This window comes from Helianthus annuus, chromosome 6 (genome assembly GCF_002127325.2).
Source record: "Helianthus annuus cultivar XRQ/B chromosome 6, HanXRQr2.0-SUNRISE, whole genome shotgun sequence".
In the NCBI taxonomy this organism is placed as follows: Eukaryota; Viridiplantae; Streptophyta; class Magnoliopsida; order Asterales; family Asteraceae; genus Helianthus; species Helianthus annuus.
Genome location: NC_035438.2, coordinates 11,139,721 through 11,163,746, shown reverse-complemented (window position 1 = coordinate 11,163,746; position 24,026 = coordinate 11,139,721). Strand labels below are relative to the sequence as shown.

The following is a 24,026-nucleotide window of genomic DNA, read 5'->3' as shown; positions in this document are numbered from 1 at the left end:
CCCCACCCAAACACTGTTTGTGGTGCAGGTAGGGTTGGGACGCGTTAAAGCTATCTGTTTAAGTGTGAAAGAGGAGAGAGATAAAGAGAGTTGTGTGTATGGAGAGGGGGGGGGGGGGAGGGGGTAAATGGATTAAGTGTGAAGAATGCTAAATGTTTATAACAAGATAACGTTTTGTTTGCTAAAAAATATTGCTCGTGATATCAGAATATGGCTCGAAATATGAGGATTAAAATAACAATCAAGTATGGAGATACAAGCGATTTTAGTGAGGAAAGCCCTTAATCACTGTAGATCGTCGGCACAAAACCTCGGGAGATGACTATACAAGTCGTCTGCCACAGTCAATATTATTGAAATAATGTAAATGGTACAACTCAAGAACCAATGTGATCGATGGTACAATAATTGCTAATAGGATTATATGATTTTACCACTACACACAAATATCATGAAATCTTATATAACGCGATCATTGCACCTTTAGACTACATGGTATGGTGATGGACCATCCTTGGAGGATGGTCCGCCACGTAGGCGACACGTCACAATCCTCACTAAGATGGTCCATCCTCCAAAACTAGAAGGCATGGTAGGATGATCCTAGTCATAGTCCTTCACCACTTTTTATGTTTTTTTTTTATTTTTTTTATTATTTTATTTTTTTTAACATTTGACAAATATACTAATAAAATATTTTCATTAATATTAAACCCACATTACATAGATATTAAAAAAAAAAACATAAACTAAAAAAAAAGACTTAATAAAAATAAACATAAAGTTAAATAATTTGATGCTTTTTCATGATGTCGTGTTGTAGTTTTTTCAACATCGAACGTTTCGGCTCGGGTTCGTTCTCGACATTCATCATCATTATTTCCCATTCCTTAAGCCGAATTTAATAATATAGCCGTTTGGCTTTATTCAAAATTTGGAATTTTTTTTTTTTTTTTTTAATGTAACGGTCATATTTTAAGGGGGGGCCCACAACATTTGCTTCGTCGCCAACGTCTAACTTCAGACGGAGAGGACGGGGACGTATGGGGGCGGCACGGTGTTTGGACCGTCGCCGACCCGCGACGGGCCGGGGCCGACCCCCATACCGTATAGCGTTAGTGATATTTGTCACATAACCCCTATTCACCAAGTTATGAAATGTTACCACTGTACATGAACTTATAAATAACACTACTTTTAAGAGCAAAGACATGCAATTAATATGCTCGTACAAATATCGTTACATTTTATTAACACAAAGCAAACAAAAGGTGGTTCGTCCTCAAGTGTCCATGTCATTGCCACATTCATAGTACCCCTACCAACCCAATGTAACCCTTTATCCATTTTCAATTGATTAAGCATGATCTTCTATAAAACTCATTTCTGGATTACCATTTTAATAAAAGAATTGGAATAACATTATTCATTAAACATACATCAAGTTGTACTTATTTCTCGGTTCCCATTTTAATAAAAGAATTGGAACATCATTATTCATTAAACATACATCAAGTCGTAAAAAAAAAACTTCGAAAACTCGTTGTAATTTACACTATTCTATCTCCGCGTAGAAATTACCGAGGTCCACAACACTATATACGAGGTTGCTCATCCGCTAATCATACCCAACCTATCATCTTATGTGTATGTTCTAAACGTTAACAAGATCAATCGATAACTCGTCTAACAATTGATTAAGCATGATCTTCTCTATCTCAATCACAATCTCATTTTGATCATCATCAAAACATTTCCAATTCAATTCTTTGTCCATTTCTCTAATGCACACTTCTCTTCTACCTTCCATCTCCCACGCCAACGATCCGTCATCTTCCCCATTCACCCAACTTTTCGCAACATTCAAAACCCTAGATTCTAACTCCTCATTGTTCTTCACTCGCTTACTTGTAACCAATTCATCCCTAAAGTAATCTAATAACAAACAATCCAAACTTAAGTCCCACTCTCCAATAGAACTTGTTGTTTTCACATGTTCCATTAACCTAATCGCCTTTTCTTCGATAACAAACGAATCAGTATCGTCTAATACGTCTACTACGACACGTTTGTTCACATCATCAATGAGATTCTCAAAGTTATGGATCTGTTGCTTCAGCATTGTGTTCCTTCCTGTTCAATAAGAATATTGATCATCAGTCAATTTAATCTCTAAAACAAGCTAATATAACAAAAGTCGAATAATGGATGAAGAACACATACTCTCCATATCAGCTAGGGTTTGATGAAACTGTGAGAACATTTCGTCATGTTCCTGTGCAAAATCAAGCACTGAAATCGGACTGAATTGTTGTTCCTCATTTTCCACAAGCACAATTTGATCCTGCATTACAATTTACACATAATCATAAATTCATAAGCCCTAATTTCATCAACAAACATTCAATTGCAAAATTTAGTTCATCACAATTAGGTTAATCACGGTTTATACCTTCAAATCTCTGTTCTTCCTTTCACTGGCGACATTAACGTGAAAATTCTTCTTATCAACAACCTCCGATTCACCGGAGAATGTACGGAAACATTCCGGCGAATCACCGACGGTGAAATCACTATCGCACCAGCTACGGCTACAACTACTACTACTCCTCGGCGAACCGGTGGACGTTGTACAACGAGGAGACTCCGGTGAGACATCCGGCACCGGAGGAGCGTGAAATTCAACCGGATCTGACAGATCTCGGAAGGATTTCCAGCGGAGAATGTCCTTAACGGTTACGGAGGTTGTTCTGGTGATTGTAGGCTCCGGAAGAGGTGATGTGGAGCGGTTTTTGGTGGAGAAACGGCGGGAGATGGTACGGATGGAGGAGTATTTGACGGCGGCGTGGAGGAAGACGGAGATGGAGGATTTGCGAGAGCGCGGGAACGGGAGGTTTTGGTCTTGAAGGAAGTCTTTGAGCCTGCGAGCAGGTTGAATAGTGCATTGTGGTTCTATGAATGGAGCTGCCATTGTTGTTGCAGAACTGTGTGTTTTTAGTGTGTGAAGATGAAGATGATGAGTTGGAATGTTGTTATGGAGTAAGTAGTAGTGTGTGTGTATGTATATATATATCTTTATGGAGATGATGGTGTATGGAGAAAGAAGGTGACACGACATGAAGGTTCGAATGAAACGACAAAATTAACTACGCACCAAACTTATCAGACTCATTATCAGTCACTATTTATTTTAGTTTATTGCTTTTAGTCAAGGTTTTACATTTAGTCTAATAAAACAAACAATTAGTCGTTAAGGCTAGGTAGTGTGGAATAAAGGTCTTCGGGTCGTGTAGCGGTGTTGGTACTTGTGATGTACCGTCTCAATCGTTTCATCCTCCACTAGCATCTCCTTGTTGTTAATCGTCTTCTTGAAGACTTTGCTTGGATCTTCCAAAACTTTGATTTAATATCGTAAACATTGTGGTGTGTTTCACCCACATGTTGATGGAATTGAGCAAAAACGACGTTCCAAAATGACAATGATGCTTCAGGTCGCATTTGCTCGACGACAGCCACCCAACATGTAGCCAAAACGATCTCCTATTCTTCGGTCCAACGTCTTGCCATTTGAAAACTTAAGAAAAAAAGGGAGTGAAAGAGTAAAGAGAGAGTGAGTTGCGTGAAAGATTTGGAGTGAGTTTTGATTAAAATAATGTGTATATATAAGATTTTTACATTTTTTTTCTGTTCCTCAATGATTAAAAGGGGTATCGAAAGTAACAATCCTGAAAGGCGTAAAAAATAAGTACCGATAAAAAAAATAAGAACTAATAAAAAGCCTCCAAAGAGGGTTCACACCCACTAGAGATTGATTATAAACTTTAATATCTATATTTAAAATGCAAGTAAAAGAGTATGAATACATGTCAAACCACATGACTATACATTTTACAAGGACCCATTTGATGATATACTTGAACAACTAAGAAAGTAAATAATTCTTAAATTGGATTGATGAAGAAAAACCTAAATTTATTGAACTAGATAACCATAAACCCAAGATAAATAATAATCAAATTGAGAAAAATAAAAAACCAAGAAACCTTCTTTGAGTTTGTTGCATAGTGCATATCTATCACGCACGTGAAGTAGACTCTTTATTTCAATAGTAAAAAAATATATACATTTATAAGAAAGTAGGGTTGTAGTTACCTGTGTGTTGCGTAAGAACGTGATTGGAATTTAAAATGTATAGTACACTATGATGACCGATAAATAAATTCATAAAATTAAATAAAATGATATCAAAATGTGTTATGCCTCAGCTCTAAACATCAAAATAATATGAAAAAATAAAAAAATATATAGTAAATAACAAAGGTAAAAAAGGTAAACGATAGAAACTCGGTCGGAAAAAAAAAACAAAAGGACAAAATAGACTAAAGGACCTTCGGTGCACTAAAACGGTATTAACGTGTTCATTAAAAAAAAACTTTTTAGGTGTAGAAAAATAATTTGGTTAAATTAAAAGAAAAAGAATACAATAATTACACTGCATGAGTTGCAAATGAAAATTTACATGAAATGACAAAATAGACTAAAGGACGAAAAAGTTACTATTAGTTTAAGTCACATGAATTTTACAAAATGGTACATATAGTTAAAGATATAATCATAGAATACGTACTCTAATCACTAATAGTAATAAATATATAAATTTATAAGTTATGGTACATACAGTTAAAGATATAATCATACAATACGTCCTATAATCATTAATAATGATGTACAAAATACTAATACATTGAAGCAAATCAATCGATCATGTGAGAACTCTCGAGCGTAGCATGCAACTCCCTACAATGTTCTCCCATGTAACACTCCCGGTATAAGATCTCGAGTTATCGAACACCAACTTGTCTGATAGATATCGGTGAAACCAGTGAACCTAGATGATTTTGAGAATGGCCACAATTGATTTTTGTTATATTTTTCCAACTACACTATCAACGTTAACTTTAAGGTCTAACAACAAGAAATAAACAACGTTAGATACTTGTACTAATAAAAACACTAATCGGTTAAACACTTAAAGTGTCAACAGACCCCCCTTAGGCCCTAAAAGTTACACCCATAGAATGTATATCACGACAAAAGTAAACAAATAACTCATATCTTGATAGCATACAAAATTTTGGTGTTGGATTAATAAATTTAGATGGTGTTGATGTAAAGGGGGACATGGGTAGAAGTGGAAGATGGAAGGTAACTTCGTTCCCATCAAGTTCCAACTCATTTTTACGTGTAACAATGCCAACTGTATATTTAATAATATTTTAAAGCCACATAAGATAACTCAAGATTTTGACGACTAAGTATATAGATACGGGCGAAAACGTGTATCCAGTTTTTATGTCTCAACATGTATATTTTTTTAGGTATATATGTCTGTAAATAGTACAAGATAAACTCCAAATTAAGGGCTCTAACTCCAAGTGTTGACTTGATGTTGAAAGAAAAAGTTATTTATTATTTTGATATAAACTCAACATACAAATAATGCATGTTTTAGTCATTGATATAGTGATATTATAAAATAATAATAATAATAATAATAATAATAATAATAATAATAATAATGATAATAATAATAATAAACAGTTAGTTGATTCAATATACAAAATTGAGATAAATATAGTGAGTTAAAAAGTTTTATTTTGTAATCATTAGGGGACCCGGGGTGGTCCGTGTTCGGCCACCCTATCACGCGTTTTGGATGTCGCTACACCGCCGCCACCTATTTGAAAACGCGTTATATTATTAACGCGTCAAGTGTATCACGCGTTGAAAAATCAAAAATCCGACCGTTTGATTATGACCGTTGGTTTCAAACGGTTACTTTTAAAAAAAAAAAAAAATTAATCCATTTTATTTATATATATATCCACATTTTAAACCATTTTTCACACACCAAACTCTATCTTTTAACCAATTTAAACCCATTTCACACAATTTTTTATATCTTTCTCAAATGGAATTCCCTACCGATTCGACGTTTCCGATGTCTAGCGAATCCGAGTCGTCTTCCGACAACGACACGCTAAACTATTTTGTGTCGGTGTATAACGAGCTTGATGCCGAGTCGTCCCGCCCAAAGAAGAAGATGGTCGACCGTGATCGTATACGTGCCAACGAAGTTTTGATGAACGATTATTTTGTGGAAAACCCGCTATACAATTCCGAAACGTTTAGAGATCGTTTTCGTTTACCCAAAGAATTATTTTTAAAGATTGTTGGAGACATCGAGGCAAGCGAGGGATGGTTTCAAGAAGGTTACGATGCGAGGGGCAAACCAAGTTTCACACCGATTCAAAAATGCACGTCCGCAATTCGCCAACTAGCGACAGGTAACCCACCCGATCAATATGATGAATACCTAGCTATGTCTGAAAGAACTTCACGTGAGTGTTTGCAATTTTTTTGCAATGCGGTTATTAAGTTGTATTCTAACGAGTTTTTACGAAAACCGACGAGCCACGACATCTCTCGTATTTATGCCGCACACGAGGCTAGATGGCATTTTCCCGGGATGCTCGGTAGCATCGATTGTACACATATCGAGTGGAAAAATTGTCCAAGAGAGTTGCGAGGAGCGTATGTGAGGGGAGACATCAAAAGACCAACCATCATACTAGAAGCGGTGGCGTCGAATGATTTATGGATTTGGCATTCGTATTTCGGTGTCCCAGGTTCAAACAACGACATCAATGTGTTGCACACGTCGCCGTTGTTCCAAAGCGTAACGGATGGTACCGCACCTTCCTCTCCTTTCTATGTTAACGGTCGACATTACATACGAGGCTTTTATCTTGTGGATGGTATCTACCCGTCTTGGTCTGTTTTTGTGAAAGCTCCATCATTTCCCGTCGAGGCAAAAGAAAAGGCGTTCAAAAAATTACAAGAATCGGCAAGAAAAGATGTTGAGAGGGCGTTTGGTGTTTTAAAGGGTAGATGGGGTATACTACACCGACCGGTTCGTTCGATGACCAAGAAAACAATACATAGCATAGTGTATGCGTGTATCATATTGCACAATATGTTGATCAAACACGACGGACGTGCAATATCCCCGGATTGGGTACCGGATCCTCCTACACAAGTTCAAGTCCCACAAGATATCAATTTACAATTGCGTAACGAAGAAACTCACTTTCGGTTGAGATACGATTTAATCGAACTAGTAGGTTCTCTAGGTTTGGAGTTTCCGGATTCGGACGAGGAGTAGGTTTTTTTTTTTTTTTAATTGTATGTTTCTAGTATGTTAAATTCGATTAGGTTTTTTTTTTTTTTTTTTTTACAAATTGTATGTTTCTAGTATGTGAAATTGAAGTAGTATGTTTTAAAATTAATGAAATTTTTAATTTAGTGTTTTATTTTTATTTTCTAAATTTAAAATGAAAATTAAAAAAATTGGGAGGGAGTGATGGAATTCCATCACTAGTGATTCCACCCCTAGTCAATTTTTATCACTAGTGATGGAAATTGGATTGATGACATGGCATTAGTTGATTGGATAGTGGGAGTGATGGAATCCATCACTAGTGATTCCACCCCTAGTCCCCTTATAATAAACGATTTTTTCCAATCAATCGAAATTAAAGAGGAAGTGAAGATTTGATTTTAAGACCACAGGTCTCAAGTTTGAATCTGATCTCAATCAGGTTTTTATTATAGTGGGTCTTTGGGCAACAGGTTTTCCCTAGAACTGTAGATAGTGGGTTTGGACTACTAAGAGTTGTCTGTGGTGGCAAAGGTATGAGCTCGCCTTTTACTATTGAGTTACTCCGGGTGGCCGTGCTTTTATTCGTTTGCCGCTAAAAAATGAATAAATAAATAAACGATTTCACAACAAATTTGAGAGTTAACAAATTTAAAATTTATAAAACTATATTAGTGTTACTATCTTTTTTCGGACAAATACCATCTCATAATTTATCTATTTTTAATTCCACACATTATAATTTATTCAATACTTACAATAAACGGTAAATCATAGAACTTTTACTCACGACAGGATTCTTCACTAATCCGTTGGTGTAGGTATCAAATGATAGTAATTTATCGGTGAAGTTCCGAAGGAAAAACAAGCGTGGGTAAAACTTTTAGTGACGGTTTTTAGTGACAAATTTCCGACATATGTTGACACTTTTGAGAACACGGATCAACAACATATATCAAGTGACGAATCATCTACTGATTAAACAAAATCAAAAAACTTGCGACAAATCTCTAATTATTTGTTTTCTTTTAGCAATTTTGTTTGACCATTCGGCGGTGTATCACTAACTCGTCAGTAAAACCTTATCAGTGATAGTCTATAACTCTAGTAATGATAAGAATTACAAAATTTCATCTCTTAGGGTGCCCGGGGCACAATCGGTGACCCCATGCGGGGACCGATTTCCCCGATCGGGGAGGTGCCGCCGGCCTAGCGGGGAGCCAAAAACGGGGAGGTTGATCGGTGAGGAGGCACCGAAGAGAGGGGAGGAGAGAGAAGGTGGGCCCCATTCAATCAACCAATGAAAAATTTTCTTTTTTTTTAATAAAAAACCAAGTCACCTAAGAGGGGATTGCCGCCATCAATTTAGGGTGTGAGGGGAGTTGACGTGGCACACGAGGATTGGTTATGCGTAAGAGAAGGGACTCCCCTCTTAGGGGAGTGCCCCTTACACCCTTATTAACTTTTGATATATACGTGTGAATAATTTAGAAAACATTGACATATAATAGGACGAATTTGTGTCATGAGAGAAACGATAGAACCATGCTCAAACATAGGATTCTTTTTTTTTTTTTTTTTTTTTCTTTCTAATAATAGAAGAATGACTTAGAGAACATGATTCAAATACATTGATTTTAGTCAGAGAAATCATACATGAAACCGAATCAATTAGAAAACGAAAATCTTAAACAAGTAACAAAAATATTTAAACAACATGAGGATGTTCCCTACGACAAGCACATATAAATAAAAGTGTGATACGTGTAGTGTGGCCTCTTAATCTCTAATTATATTAAACACCTTTTTAATTTCCAAAATTCAAATATGGGTTTGTTGTGTGTGGTTTCGGATTCCAAACAAACTTAAGTCGAATAACTTGTATTGTTATTGGTCATCAATTTATTCTATCAAGTGTTTGGTGGTATGCAAAGCACGTCTTTTCCAATATTGATTGGAGATCAATATTAGATTATGAAAGAAATAAATATATATATTAGAAGAACGATTATGCATGATCTTTGTTGATTCAAGTGACGGATTTACATAGGAGTGTGTTCATACGGAAAACCCCTACCTTTGGGAAAAGTTTTTGATCCAAGGCGATCCTCGACCTCACGAGCACCGAAAATTTGTCAAAATTTATAAATCAACTGTATTAAAATCCCCACTTGTGGCCTACTGATAAGAGCAGGGGCGGAACCAGGGGCGGACCCACATTGGTGCCATCGGGGTCCCCGGACCCCAATCTTTTTTAAAAAAAATAGTAGATTCGGTATATTAAATTGTATATGGACCCCATAAATACAATTAAGTGGACGCCATAGAAATAAAAAGAAAGCTGGTGTAGTGGTAAATCTCCTTCTTTTCCACTAAGAGGTCATAGGTTCAATCCTTGATAAGACCATTTTTCTTATTTTTTTTTAAAAATCTAGTTCAAACCTCACTTTAACTCGACCCGAACGAGGACCGACCCGAAAATGGACCCCATTGAAATAAAATCCTGAGTCCGCCACTGGGCGGAACTTATGTATACCGAGTCGTAGCACGGGCTACGGCTCAACTTTTTATCGGTAGTGTAAAAAAATTCTTTTTTTTGGTTTTTATACCAATGATACACTTGAACAAATACGAGAACACCCTTAAAAAAATCTGTAAGCCCAAATCAATTGAAAATAATAAGCCCAAATCCAAATTGCCCAATATGTTAGCCCAAAATAATAAAAGATTGTAAATAATTGTCCAATTGCCCTGAAGTTTTAATGCACGGCACGACACAACTACCAGGATACCAATCAATTGAAAATAATAAGCCCAAATCCCAATTGCCCATTTCGTCACACTATAAGTTGAAACGGGAATGCATAATTCTTGTCCTTCAGTTTATCGAGTAGCAAAGCTAGCTTTGCTTTTACAGGTTGCACCCGCAACCGTTGAAAGATGTTTTTCGAAATTAAAGCTTGTCAAAACGGATTTACGCAATCGAATGGACTCAGAATTTTTGAACAATGCTATGGTTTGTGCAGTCGAAAAAGATTTTTTACGTGAAGTAAAAGACGACGATGTGATGGAACGATTTCAAGCTATGAAAAAAAGAAGAGGACAAATCTATTAGGTATTTGTTTTACTTTATTTATTGTCGCTTTTTAATATTGTACGATTGTACGGTGAAAAAAATTTGGGATACCCCTAAAATAATGTTCTAGTTCCGCCACTGGATAAGAGACTTGGGTATGTTTGGTATGGGTAATGGAATTGATGTGGTAATGGAATAGACGAGGTAATTGAATGGACAACGGAATAAATGAATCATTCCGTTCCATTTTGATGTTTAGTTACTCATATGTGAATAAAATGAATCATTACTTTGTACAATTTGATAAACAAAAAAAATACAAAGTAATGAAACACAATTGTATTAAAAACGACAAAATTATTATTGCCTTAATAATAATAATAATAATAGTATATTAATGGTAAAAAAATTTAGGCAAATTGGATTTAAATAATCCCAACTCACTGTTATTGGCCAATAATAATCCCAACTCATTTAATCACCAATAATAATCCGAACTATTCACTTTTGTTTGTAAAATACTCCCAGTTAAAAAAACACTAACTAGGTTAAAATTTTGCTGATGTGGCATCTGATGTGGCCCTTTTAGCTGATGTGTCATATGACGTGGCAGTTGATGTGGCGTTTTTGATGACGTGGCAGCTGATGTGGCAGTCTACGTGGCATTTTTAATGACGTGGCAGCTGATGTGGCAGCTGATGTGGCATTTTTTGATGACGTGGCAACTGATGTGGCAGGTGACGTGGCAACTGATGTGGCAGGTGACGTGGCAAGCCACATCAGCAAATTTTTAACCTAGTTAGTGTTTTTTTAACTGAGAGTACTTTACAAATAAAAGTGAATAGTTCGGATTATTATTGGTGATTAAATGAGTTGGGATTATTATTGGCCAATAACAGTGAGTTGGGATTATTTAAATTCAATTTGCCAAAAATTTATAATAAAATGTTGATATATATTAACACTAGTATTAATTAATATTAATATAATATAATAATATATTTATTTCCATTCCCTGAAGGAATGAAAAAAACCACCCCTTACCAATGAATGAAAATTGTTATATTTGTAAGGAGTTATATTCCTTTAAAATGCTCCATTCCATTACCACATGAAAAACAAATATGTTTCCTTTCATTTCATCCGAATGATCCATTACATTCCACTTTCTATTCCTTCATACCGAATGCCACCTTGGTTTCTCCAATGGAGACCCAAGTTCGATCCTCATTTGTGTCACTTTTGGTGGATTAAGGCAATGAAAGATTTGAGCTAGGCCTTGTGCGAGGCCATCCGTGCGCAAGAGCTCATAACTTTTGGAAACTTTAGGATAACTTATTTTGGAGAGCTATTAATAAAGGAGTTAAATTGTAACGAATTGCTCCCGAATTTTAATCATAATGATATTTTATGAAATCCTTGTGTTCACTATCTTGTTAATTGGATTCTGCACCTATGAAGCACGGGGACGGCTATGAGCCTCTAGTACCAGACTCGGGGATGGTTTGGGGACATAAACGTCGCGGGGACGACTAGGGGCGTTTGCAAAACGTATTCTGAAATCGGGAGACGACAACCAAACATATCCATTGTTGTCGGAATATCAGGCCAGAGCAACCGTAGCTCTGGTCATTCTGCGACTAAAGAATCTTGAACCTGACAACCTGATGAGTTATGGTTGGATGGTATAATTTGTCATGATTTTGTATGTTTTTACTAGGAATTATGCTTGGAACATGGTTACTCTGTCTATTTTATGATTGTGTAGGTTTGCAAGGAAGATATCACGAGTGACGGGAGCTTTACGTTTGCACAAAGATAGAAACAAGACACGAAAGAGCATGAACGTCGCCATACTTCCATGGGCGTATCCCTACTCTCACTCCATATTGATTTCTGAGCGTATTCAGGGCGTATTCCATCTGAAAACATAGTTTTTGAATGCAGCCAGAGTATCAGTATACCCACCAGAGTACCAATATGCCCAACCTGCAGTTACCAACGGTTTTAGGTGGCGCAAGGACGAGTTTTAATGCCAAAAAACGTGAAAAATACATCATTCAACATAAGGAGGTGCCAAGGGACGACCAAGGAAGAAGAATCTTGAGTGACAAAGCCTTTCTATCATCCTAATCATGTCTTTCACTTCTTCCGAATTTCACACTTCATCATTTCACACCATCATGAATAGCTAAATCATTCATGGTTGCATCAAGGTCTTGGGTTTGATTTCATTTGGTATTTAATCTGAATTGTAAGTACATTTGACATGGATTTGCTTTGATTTGTTAAGTACTTGACATTTTCTTTGTGATTTCATATGTTTATTGATGTACTGAAAAGTACATATGTTTATAGTGTATATTTTGGTCAGTTTTCAGTCGTTTTGAGTCTGTTTTAGGTTAGAACTATGATACTGCTGACGTTAAGCTTTGATTTCAGGTCCCGTAGCTTAAAGTGTTGAAAAACGAGTAAAAACGAGCAGTTCGGAAGAAAAACGGGATTCGTACGCGCGTCGGAGAAGCTGGAATTCGGAAAAGAATTAAAAAGTCAAAAAAATGAGTTTAGAGGCGCCGCGTGACGCCTAGCCACCCTCGCGCCACGCGAGGGTCCTTATTTGACTGATTTTGACTTCTGGGTTTAGGGTTTGACTGATTATTACCAAGAAACTTAATTGAAAACCCTAGTTGCGAATCAAAAAACCCTAGGACGAATTTCAGAGGAGATTTTGAGCTTTTCGGAGTATTTTGGCTAACGGGAATCATCCGGTTGAAGCTTGGATCGTGAGAGTGAAGATCTTTCGGGTTTTATCTCCTGGTGTTCCTTATTTTCGCGTTTTCAATACTTTATGATGAATTCTTGTTTTGAACTTGTTTTGTTTGATTTGAACAACATGTTTCTTGGCTAAACTTAGATACTACCTAGATTTGATGAAGGTTTAATTTATGTTTGGATCTTTTAACGGTTTTTATTGTTTGATTATGGATTGACTTTGAAAGTAAAGTGTTCTAGATTTTCTAATTTGGTGCGTGTGCGTATTTACTTTTGATTGTGGATTATTTGCTGTTTCACATAGATTTTAGTGACGGTCTTTATCACATAATAGATCTGTGTTGATTATTTGCATCCTTGCGGGTTCGGGTGATCTTTGGGTAAATCGGCCGATAGCCTTAGAAACAGTAATTAAAATACAATTAGAAGTAAATATTCTGCTTAACTTGTCGCTGAGAGGCTCGGATTAGTTATTAGGTCGCGGTGCAATATATAGCTAAATTAGATTTTGAGAGAAGTCGAAGTTAGTTCCCTAATTGCAGTTGTGTCTAGTAAACCAAGTCAGAACCTAGAATTGCCTTAGATTATCGCGCTGAGAGGTAGATAGTCATATTAGGGCACTTTTAGAGTCGTTAGAGGACTGAGAGGAAATCTAACAGTCGGTAATCATAACAGCCTTGTAGGGTTTCCTAGGTTTCTTCCTGAGAAGGGTCGGGAAGTCTTAGCATTGAAATACCTTAAGGTTTAGTATTTAACGATCCCGGCTCCATACAACAATAAAACCGTTAGAAGTCCATTCGTAGTTAAACTGGATTCAAGTCTAGGTAGCCCTTAATCTCATCTGAAACAAAACCCTAGTTTTCGTTCGTGTTTTAGTTAATTTCAATTTAATCATAATTTTAGGATTTTAATAAACCCCCCCCCCCCCAAACACAATATTCGTTTAGTCGAGTCAGTGTCTAGTCTAAATTGAGTCGTTAACGTAATTCATTAGAGTCCTTGTGGGTTCGACATCCGGACTTACTTTTCTGTGCTAGAGTCGACCGGTACACTTGCCGGTGAGTAGTTTAGTCAGGTTAAAGAGTCTAGATTTTTATTACTTGAGTCTTAATTTTGGGTAATTTTAGTTTAATTAGTTGAACTACTTTTTCCACATCAAGTTTTTGGCGCTGTTGCCGGGGACTCTTGGCAATTGCGTTAACTGCTTTGTTTGGATTTCAACTGATATCGTTACGTGCTTTTTGTGTGTTTGTGAGTCGTAGGAGTCCAAGTACTTTTAGTGTCTTTTTCGTATTTCTTTGAGTCTTTTATTGGAGTTGACTTACTTGTTTTATTCTTGGTTTTGCAGTTCATGCCCCACACGCGTTCGCAGGGACCAGTGAAGCCACCAATTGACAAGTCTTCCGTCTCCACACCAATCCCTCAGGTTCGAAAACCCCCAACTTCATCTTCAGCCCTTTCTGACTCTACACTTCCATCTAAACCACCGAACTTCGACTTTACCCCTAAGTCATCACCCCACAATTCCCCACCACCCTCCCGTCACCCTAGTCCACCACCAGTTCACCAAATGGCCGAAAACCAAACTGTCCATCAGCGTTCCACCGCGGGTTTTACCGCAAACTCACCCATCACCCTCCCTGAAATCACCAACGATAAGTCTTGGCAAATTCCTTCATACATCATGACTGCCATTAACAACTCTTGTCAGTTTCACGGTCGTGATGATGAAGACGCGCCAGCACATATCAACCGTCTCACCCGTCTGTGTAGCACCTTCGGCATCGAAGGTGTGAATCTTGATGCCCGCTATCTCCAAGTCTTCCCCTTTTCGCTTGCTGGCCGCGCAGCCACCTGGCTTGATTCGCAGCCGGCAGGTACTTACACCACTTGGGCTGGACTTAGAGATGCCTTCCTTGCTAAGTATTTCCCACCTGCGAAGGCCTCCGGCCTTCGAGATCAGATCCATTCCTTCAGAATGGAGCCTGACGAACCTTATCACTTAGCATGGGAGAGGTTTCAAACATTGCTCTCGCGTTGTTCCCAACATGGACTGTCGGATTGGGCCTTAGTAGAAAAATTTTATAATGGTCTTACCCCTGAGTGCAAGGCCCGATTCGACACATCCGCAGGAGGCCACCTAATGGGAAAGAAAACTGTGGCTGACTGCAACGACCTATTTGAGAGCTTCGCTCATGCTGATATAGATCATAGTGCTACCGGCAGGAATTCCAATCCTGTGATTACCTCCTCATCTTCTCGAGGAGTGAATCAAGTCGTTTCAGACTCAAAGGTAATATCTCAGCTTGACTATATCACCAAAGAGTTGCTAGAAATTAAGAAGAAGGTAGATAGATGCGAGGTTTGTAGAGGGGGACATGACACCATAGATTGCCCAACCATCACCCTAGAGCAGGTCGAGTATTTAGCAGGTCAAAATAGGGGTCCAACTAACCCGTTCAACAATAGTAACTCTAATTGGCGTGCTAATAATTATCGCTCCTCAGGTAACCCCCCTGGTTTTCCGTCAGGTCAATACCAAAGTAGGGGGCCAGGTTTTTATTCTAGTGGGGGTCGGGTCAAACAGGTCAATTTGCTAGTTCAGGTTCAGGGGGGCAGTTTAGAGGTGAGGGGTCAAACCAAGAGGTTCAACCTAAGAGTGAGGGGTCAGGTGGTAGTTTGTCTAGGATAGAGGACCTTCTTTCCCAATTATTGGTTAAGGATCAGGCTACCCAACGTACATTAGAGGACCATGCTACACTCCTAAAGAATAATCATTCAAGCTTCTTAGACCTTCAAAGGCAAGTTGGGGATATTGCACGCCAGTTGCAAGAACGACCTCTCGGTCAATTTTCGGGCAACACAAGGCCCAACCCATCTGGCTCTTTGAAGGCAATTTCGACCCGTAGTGGTAGGACCTTAGGAGAGGTAGTGAGACCCGAGAGTGTTGAGATAGAAGATGAGGACCCCGTAGATGAGGAGATTGAAATGGAGGCGCCCGGTAAAGTGCAACCTAGGTTAATCCCAGAAAGTACCGCACACACCGGGGGGCCTTCGAGTGAGAAGAGTGTAGGAAAGAAACCCGTTCAGGTTGTTCCTTCACCCAATGTTGATACTTCCCGTGCTCCGTTTCCTTCCCGCCTTAAAAATCAAACTTATTCCAAAGAGTACGAGAAATTTTTAGAGATCTTTAAGCAGCTTAGGATCAACCTTCCTTTTATAGAAGCTCTTCAATCAGTGCCGAAATATGCAAAATTCCTAAAAGACCTTCTAAAACGCAAGGATAGGTTAGGAGAGGTTTCTAACATCCCCCTTAGTGGAGGATGTTCCGCCGTAGTGTTGAACAAGGTTCCGGAAAAATTGACGGATCCGGGCCTTTTTACCATCCCGTGCTTGTTTGGGAGTGATACCGAGTGTAGGGCCCTAGCCGACCTAGGAGCGAGTATAAACCTAATGCCATATTCTTTGTATGAGAGGTTAGGTCTAGGAGAGTTGTCACCTACACGCATGTCTTTGTCGCTAGCCGATAGGTCCGTTAAGTATCCACGAGGCATTATTGAAAACCTTCTAGTCAAAGTGGATAAGTTTGTCTTCCCCGTAGACTTTGTCGTTCTTGATATGGAAGCCGACGAAAAGGTTCCCATCATTCTAGGACGCCCATTCTTGTGTACCGCCAAGGCCATCATCGATGTCTTCGACGGGAAAATCACACTTCAAGTCGGCGAGGAGAGGGTGACTTTCGAGATAGCACGCTCCATGGAACACCCTAGTGGTTCCGACGATCTTAGTAGTCCTTGTCATTCGGTCTATTTCATAGAGTCTTTCTTATCTTGTGTTGACCATTGCTTTGACTACATTAGTGGAGCCGACCTAGTCGAGAGTAGGATAGAGGAGGTAGTTGAGAAGGTAGAGGAGATTGTTAGTGAGAGTAAAGAGGTAGACGAGGACGAGTGGGTCCCCGAAGTGCTAGAATTGAGTGAAGTTAAGAGTGAGAGTGAAAGTACTCCTATAGAGAAACCTGCCCCTTTAGAACTCAAGGTCCTCCCATCCCACTTAGAGTATGCTTTCTTAGGTGAGGGTTCCGAGAATCCCGTCATTATTTCGTCTAAGTTAGAGGAGGGAGAGAAGGGTAGGTTATTAGAGGTGTTGAGAGTGAATAGGGAAGCTATTGCATGGCGCCTTTCGGATATCAAGGGCATAAGCCCCGCCTATTGTACCCACCGAATACTCATGGAAGATGACTATAAGCCGGTGGTGCAACCTCAAAGGCGCCTTAATCCGAACATGCAAGAGGTTGTTAAGAAAGAGGTTCTTAAGTTGTTAGATGCCGGGGTAATTTACCCCATTTCCGATTCACCATGGGTTAGCCCGACCCAAGTCGTCCCAAAAAAGGGTGGGATGACGGTGATCATGAATGAAAAGAACGAGTTAATCCCTTCCCGTACCGTTACCGGTTGGCGTGTATGCATAGATTATCGAAAGTTAAACGACGCCACCCGGAAAGACCACTTCCCCTTACCATTCATTGACCAAATGTTGGAGCGTCTAGCGGGTCAACAATTCTATTGTTTTCTCGATGGATTTTCGGGTTATTTTCAGATCCCCATCGCCCCGGAGGATCAAGATAAAACGACATTCACATGCCCTTACGGCACTTATGCGTATCGCCGCATGCCTTTCGGGTTATGCAACGCTCCGGCAACTTTCCAAAGGTGCATGGTAGCCATATTCCAAGACATGCTTGAGACTTCCATGGAGGTTTTCATGGATGACTTCTCGGTTTATGGCACCACTTTCGACCAATGTCTTTCTAATCTTGATAGGATGCTTAAGAGGTGCATAGAGACAAATCTTATGTTGAATTGGGAGAAGTGTCACTTTATGGTGACGGAAGGGATAGTGTTAGGACACAAGGTGTCGAGAGAAGGCATAGAGGTGGATAGGGCCAAGATAGATACAATAAGTAGATTGCCTCCACCTACTAGTGTTAAGTCCGTTAGGAGTTTTTTGGGTCATGCGGGCTTTTATAGGCGTTTTATAAAGGATTTTTCCAAAATCACACGCCCGATGACTAGGCTTTTAGAGAAGGATGTACCTTTTGTCTTCGACGAGGAGTGCATCAAGGCGTTCGACTTCTTGAAAGAAAAACTTGTTAGTGCCCCGATACTTGTTTCGCCCAATTAGAGCTTACCTTTCGAGCTCATGTGTGACGCAAGCGATTATGCCGTAGGTTCGGTCCTAGGTCAAAGAGTCGATAAACACTTTCATCCGATCTACTACGCGAGCAAAACTCTAAACGATGCTCAAGAGAACTATACCACGACGGAAAAGGAACTCTTAGCCGTAGTGTTTGCGTTTGACAAGTTTCGCTCATATCTCGTGCTTTCTAAAACCACCGTGTTCACCGACCATTCCGCTTTGCGATTTCTGTTTCAAAAGAAAGACGCAAAGCCGCGTCTTATTAGATGGATTCTTTTGCTCTCCGAGTTCGATATAGAAATTAAGGATAAAAAGGGAGCAGAAAACGTAGCCGCCGACCACTTGTCACGATTAGAGGATCCAAAGAGAGAGGAGGTTCGTGAGGATTCCATAGGAGATACCTTTCCCCACGAAACCATAGATTTTGTTAGTGCCGAGGTAGAGGGTTTGCCATGGTTTTCGGATTTGGCAAACTATTTGGCAACCGGAGATCTTGTGAGGGGTATGTCCTACCAACAAAAGAAAAAGCTTCTTAGGGAGGCTAGGAAGTATATTTGGGACGACCCTTACCTCTTTAGGATAGGTGGAGATAGAGTGCTTAGGAGATGCGTTTCAAAGGAGGATGGTTTAGACATCCTTAGACATGTGCACGAGGGTTTAACGGGGGGCCATCACGGAGCGAATGTGACGGCACAAAAGGTTTTTGATAGTGGGTTTTATTGGCCAACGGTAGTTAAGGATGCCGTAGAGTTTGTTAGGACTTGTGACCGTTGCCAACGTACCGGCACCATCTCATCCAAGGATGAAATGCCTCAAAATCCCATCCAAGTCTTGGAAATCTTTGACGTATGGGGCATTGACTTCATGGGACCTTTCCCATCCTCTAGTGGGAATAGGTACATCCTCGTGGCCATTGACTACGTTTCGAAGTGGGTCGAAGCTCAACCTTTGCCCACCAATGATGCCCGAGTGGTGGTGAGATTCCTTAAGAAGTTGTTTACGCGTTTCGGAGTCCCTAAAGCTATCATAAGTGACCGTGGCACGCATTTTTGCAATTCCGCCATGGAAAAGGCACTTGCACGCTACGGTGTCACTCATCGTCTTTCTACCGCGTACCACCCGCAAACTAGTGGCCAAGTAGAGAATGCTAACCGAGGGGTGAAGAGAATCTTAGAGAAAACGGTAGGAAAAAGTAGAAAGGATTGGTCGGAAAAGCTCGACGACGCTTTGTGGGCATTCCGTACCGCCTATAAGACACCGTTAGGCACAACACCCTTTATGATCGTGTATGGCAAAGCTTGCCATCTTCCGGTAGAATTAGAGCATAGGGCGTTGTGGGCATTAAAAACCGTAAACCTTGACCTTACCGAAGCCGCAAGGAGGAGATTCTTCCAGATTCATGAGTTGGAAGCACTGAGGGATGCCGCTTATGAAAGATCATGGAGTATCAAGGAGAAAACTAAGGCATTGCATGATAGGCGGTTGAGAGGTTTGAAAGATTTTAAGGTAGGTGATAAAGTACTTTTGTTCAACTCACGGTTGAAATTGATAGCAGGAAAATTGAAATCGAGGTGGAGTGGCCCGTATGTGGTGAAAGAAGTGTTTCCATACGGCACGGTTGAGCTATACGATGAGGTCGATAAAGGTGTGTGGAAGGTAAACGGCCATAGACTGAAACATTACTTGGGAGGTCCTATTGATACTACTGAAGAGGAAGAAATTCCTCTAGAGGACCCACCTACCTTTTCCGAACGGTGAGCGCGAAAAGCTTCGCGTGTAGAGTATGTACCGTTTGTAAATTTCTTTATTTATCGTGTTTTTCATAGTTTTTCATAGTTTTTCGGTTTGTGTTTTGTGTCGTTGAGAATTTTGCAGGTTTCATCATCGCTACGGAATGGAGAAAGCACGAGAAAAGAGGTCCCAGGTAAGTGTTCTAAACACTTAGAAAAAATTTTGAGGTTTTTGGTTGGGTTGGGAAAGAGGTTGAAATTTTTCTAAGGCATGAACAAGGATTTTTTACGCAACATTCTGCCAAAAACAGACCCTCGCGCGACGCCTAGCTACTTCGCGTCACGCGAGGGGTTAAGGGTTCAAAACATTTATTTTCTATACCGCCGCGCTACGCGAGGCCTGGGTGACCCCCTGTCGCGTCACGCGACGCCCCCTGGCCCTTTGAAAATCATTTTAAAGTTGAACCTGTTCGCTGAAACCCATCCTTTCCCCTTTCCAAACCCTAAATCGCGAATTTCACCATTTTCACCATATCTCACTCGTTTTTTCACCAAATCGCTCCATTTTTCTTCCAAAATCACCACAATCACGTTCCCCACAATCTTAGCCATCTATTTCACCCGATTTCTCACCCCATTTTCGCGATTTTGGGCAAGTTCGTGTGCAAAAAGTTCAAGACCTCAATTTTTTTTTGTTCAATCCGATTCCAAGGTATGTTTCTTGTAATTTCTCACTAGTAGGTAGCTTTATTGCCTTGTTTTAGTGTCGGGTCAGTCTTGTCTTGGTGTTAGGGTTTGTGTAGGGTCTTAAAGTTAGAATTTTTGCTCCTCTTTGTCATGTTAGTGGTATGTAGGTGGTAAGGTTTGGATGTTACATACAAATCGGGTCTGCGGATGGTTCGGGTTGGTTTGCTTGAGGTTGTTTGGCACGTTTGGGGTATGCTTGGACCACTACGCATCATGTTTAAGCTTTGCGGGTTTGTTTGGGTGTAACTATGGATTTTTGCTAAAAAAAATAAGTTTTTGAACTGATTTTTGCAAACGAATTTAGTTTCCTTAACAGATTTTGTTGCTTCAAATGTTATGTTAAGGTTTAAAATGTCCAACTCTCACGTGTTTTCGCCTCAAGTGTGGGGATATTTTGGCACTTATGCTTAATTGAGGACAATTAAAGTGCCGGGAGGAGATAGTGTACATTGAGTCGTAGTTCGTTCGAGTCGTGAGTCTAGAATTGTTTTTAGGATAGTAGTTTGAGTCTAGTGTCGGGTTTACTTATATGCATGTACAAGTTCACAACTTTTTGCCCGTACTCAATCTCCATTCGGGCGAAAGGATGTGTAACTTACGCCTTTGTAAACGGTAACCCATTTTTTTTTTCGAAATTAGCCGCGAACGAAATGCTATACGGCTAGTTCTTTATTGTTTTTCTTTTTCTTTAAAAAAAATTATTATAAAAACACAAAAAAAAAATTAAAAAAATTAAAAAGACCAAAAATAGCTCGTGGTACTAATAATCTGCATTGTTTTCTTGTCAAATATGTCTTGTTTTGCAGATCATGTCAGGTGCAGGATCCTCGTCCAACCCAAGGAAGAGAAGAATCAAGTATCGTGGGAACGATAGGAGAGTGTACGCCAAGATTGACAAGTTGAGTGATCATCCGATGTTAGACTTTGATGAAGATACTGAAGAAAGGGTTAAGATGAAAAAGTATGTGGTAACCCAAACTTTGGAACATCGGATCATAGATTGGGAATGGTTGGAGAGTATGGGGGCAAGTGAGCGGGTCAATGAGTTGCTAGGACCAAGGTTGCGGATGGTTATGGATGCGTGTGAAGAGACGCAATATACCGAGCTTACTATAGAGTTCCATTGTACCTTCCGTCACAAGGAGGGTGCATTTTCTGAAGCTAATGCGGTATCATTCTCGTTGGGGAGGAATTGTACGAGATGACTATACCCCAATTTGGGGTGGCACTGGGTTTGTATTCGTCGGAAGAGGTAGCGACGGAAGAGTTCGTGAATGGGCTTCGGGGTGTGTTTAACTATAATAGGCCGAAGAGTTTGGGCCCGACAGAGTTGGGTGAATTTTGGGGTTCGATCTCGACACAGTCGTTCGCGCACACGAACCTTATCTCATCGGTTCGTGACCTGATTTACAGGTATATTTTAAAGATGTTAGCGACGACTGTGGTGGCGAGAAAGTCGGGGGAGAACAAGGCAAATTGGCTAGATATCTTCGCCTTGATGTGTATGGTGGAGAAGCGGAACTGGAATTTGGCTAGCTTCTTCGCGTGGTCATTCAATAGGCCTCGTCGGGGAGGTAAAAGGGCTGCTTTGGATATGGGCCCTTACATCACTAGGTTGGCAAGGAACATTCGGGCCCTCACAAAGTACAAACTTACTGAGATGAATGTGGGTATGCCTACAGTTCGTTGGGGTGTTTTGGACCTTCAGTTGGCGGGTATTCTTACCCAATCTGATCCACCAGAGTGGAACCATGAGGTTGGAGCTCCCCCACAGAGACAGCCGGTACCTCGAGAGAGGCGTGCGGTCCCTCCACCACGGCCGGTTAGACCGCCGAGACCCAACCCGTTCACTCCCGAGGCTGCTTTTGACTACACCCAGGAGAGGTTGGATCAGATGGACAGTAGGATGCGGGTGGACCAGCAGTGGGTGATGCAGAGCCACCACAGGCAGGATGATATGCTCCGATATATGATGTCAGGTATGGCACTTAATGCACCGATACCACAGCCTTTTGCCGGACTATTACCTCCACCGGTTTACGGAGGCGACCGGCAGGCCCCGTATGTGTATGGTCAGTACCCGGGGTATGACCAGTGGGGAGGTCAGAGTGGATATGCCTACAGTGGTCAGTTCGGTTGGCAGCAGGCCGGCGGTTCAGGTATTCAGCAGATGGAGGAGGATTCTGGGGATGATGAGGAGTGATGGAGCAGATGGACTGAAGCAGCATATATCCTTTGATATCTTTATTTTTGTTTATGCTGTTTTGGTAGATTCGATATGGTTGTACTAGCAGACATACTTTTATTTTCTGTTTGAACTTGGGATGTTGGTACGTTGAACGTTTGTAGTAGTTGGTTTGGTATGCTATGTTGGTTTTAGGTTGATGATTTGGAGCCGCTTTCCGTTCGTGTGTGAGGGAGTTTGGTACTGTTTGCTGAGCACGTTCGGTATTGGAGGGCTATGTGGAAACGACTGGCACTTTGACAGTCTCACATATTGAGTTAAGTCGTTTTCCTTCTTTTTGTTGTTGTTGTATTTTTATTTCGTCGTCGAGTCTAGTTCGTTAGTTCGTTATTTAGTTTTTATTTTTTTAGGTAGTTGTTGAGTCGTGTTTTCGTTCTTGCATTAGGGACAATGCAAATCTCTAAGTGTGGGGATGGGATACATGTAAATATTGAGTCTTTATTATTATAAAAGAAAAAAAAATTGAAAAATCAGAAAATGTCTTTCGAAATAAAAAGAAGTTTGCAAAATAAAGCGGAAAATGATAGAAAAAATGAATTTTTGCTCGGGTTCAAATAATTATAATATGAGATTATAATAAACTGAGTTTGCGTCTAGTTTGGGATATGTGGATAGGCCCGGGTTTGGGTTCTAAGTCCCTTTGAGTTAATATACCTTAATTGTCGGTCTGCTAGTGGGTTCTCGCCTGGGAAATATGGGAAACTAAAACTGGCAAAAATAGTATAAGGGATGCCGTTATAAGCTAAGATAGTTAGAGTTTTTTATCATATCTCGCTGAAAAAAAAGAAAAAAAAATAGAATAAAAGTGAGCTAGAAACTAAATGAAAGTAACACAGGCCTATGTAATCTGTGGTTGGGGATAGCGACTCTACAGCCGGAATGCCTCTGGGATGTGTGAAATCGACTTGCCGAATAAAAGTACCGAAACCTATGTAATCTGTGATTGGGGATAGTGTCACACCCCCAATTTCCACGTGTCACCGGTGGGCCCGGTGTGGGGTACAGTGACGTAGTTGGCATCGTCATAGACAATCAACA

General features: G+C 40.0%; 2 protein-coding genes across 2 annotated transcripts; one reads left to right on the top strand and one right to left on the bottom strand.

Annotated features, from left to right (window-relative positions):
• Positions 1 to 1,445: 1,445 nt before the first annotated feature.
• Positions 1,446 to 3,098, bottom strand: LOC110864693. Its single transcript, XM_022113817.2, has 3 exons — positions 2,453 to 3,098; positions 2,224 to 2,344; positions 1,446 to 2,133 (listed from the first exon to the last, which is right to left on the bottom strand). The coding sequence occupies exons 1-3, from the start codon at positions 2,969 to 2,971 to the stop codon at positions 1,655 to 1,657; spliced, it is 1,119 nt and encodes a 372-aa protein (XP_021969509.1). The 5' UTR covers positions 2,972 to 3,098; the 3' UTR covers positions 1,446 to 1,654.
• A 16,230-nt stretch (positions 3,099 to 19,328) lies between these two features.
• Positions 19,329 to 21,948, top strand: LOC118479495. The gene is made up of 3 exons (XM_035974043.1): positions 19,329 to 20,020; positions 20,142 to 20,190; positions 21,550 to 21,948. Exons 1-3 carry the CDS (start codon positions 19,329 to 19,331, stop codon positions 21,946 to 21,948), a joined length of 1,140 nt encoding a protein of 379 aa, XP_035829936.1.
• The last annotated feature ends 2,078 nt before the right edge of the window (positions 21,949 to 24,026 follow it).

Excerpts from the sequence above, each read along its gene's own strand:
- LOC118479495 (XM_035974043.1), top strand. The coding sequence starts at position 19,329 with ATGGAAAAGGCACTTGCACGCTACGGTGTCACTCATCGTCTTTCTACC. Across the intron at positions 20,021-20,141 it reads CCACCTACCTTTTCCGAACG|GTTTCATCATCGCTACGGAA; the intron begins GTGAGCGCGAAA and ends AGAATTTTGCAG. Across the intron at positions 20,191-21,549 it reads CACGAGAAAAGAGGTCCCAG|ATCATGTCAGGTGCAGGATC; the intron begins GTAAGTGTTCTA and ends CTTGTTTTGCAG.
- LOC110864693 (XM_022113817.2), bottom strand. The coding sequence starts at position 2,971 with ATGGCAGCTCCATTCATAGAACCACAATGCACTATTCAACCTGCTCGC. Across the intron at positions 2,345-2,452 it reads GGAAGAACAGAGATTTGAAG|GATCAAATTGTGCTTGTGGA; the intron begins GTATAAACCGTG and ends ATTGTAATGCAG. Across the intron at positions 2,134-2,223 it reads AACCCTAGCTGATATGGAGA|GAAGGAACACAATGCTGAAG; the intron begins GTATGTGTTCTT and ends CTTATTGAACAG.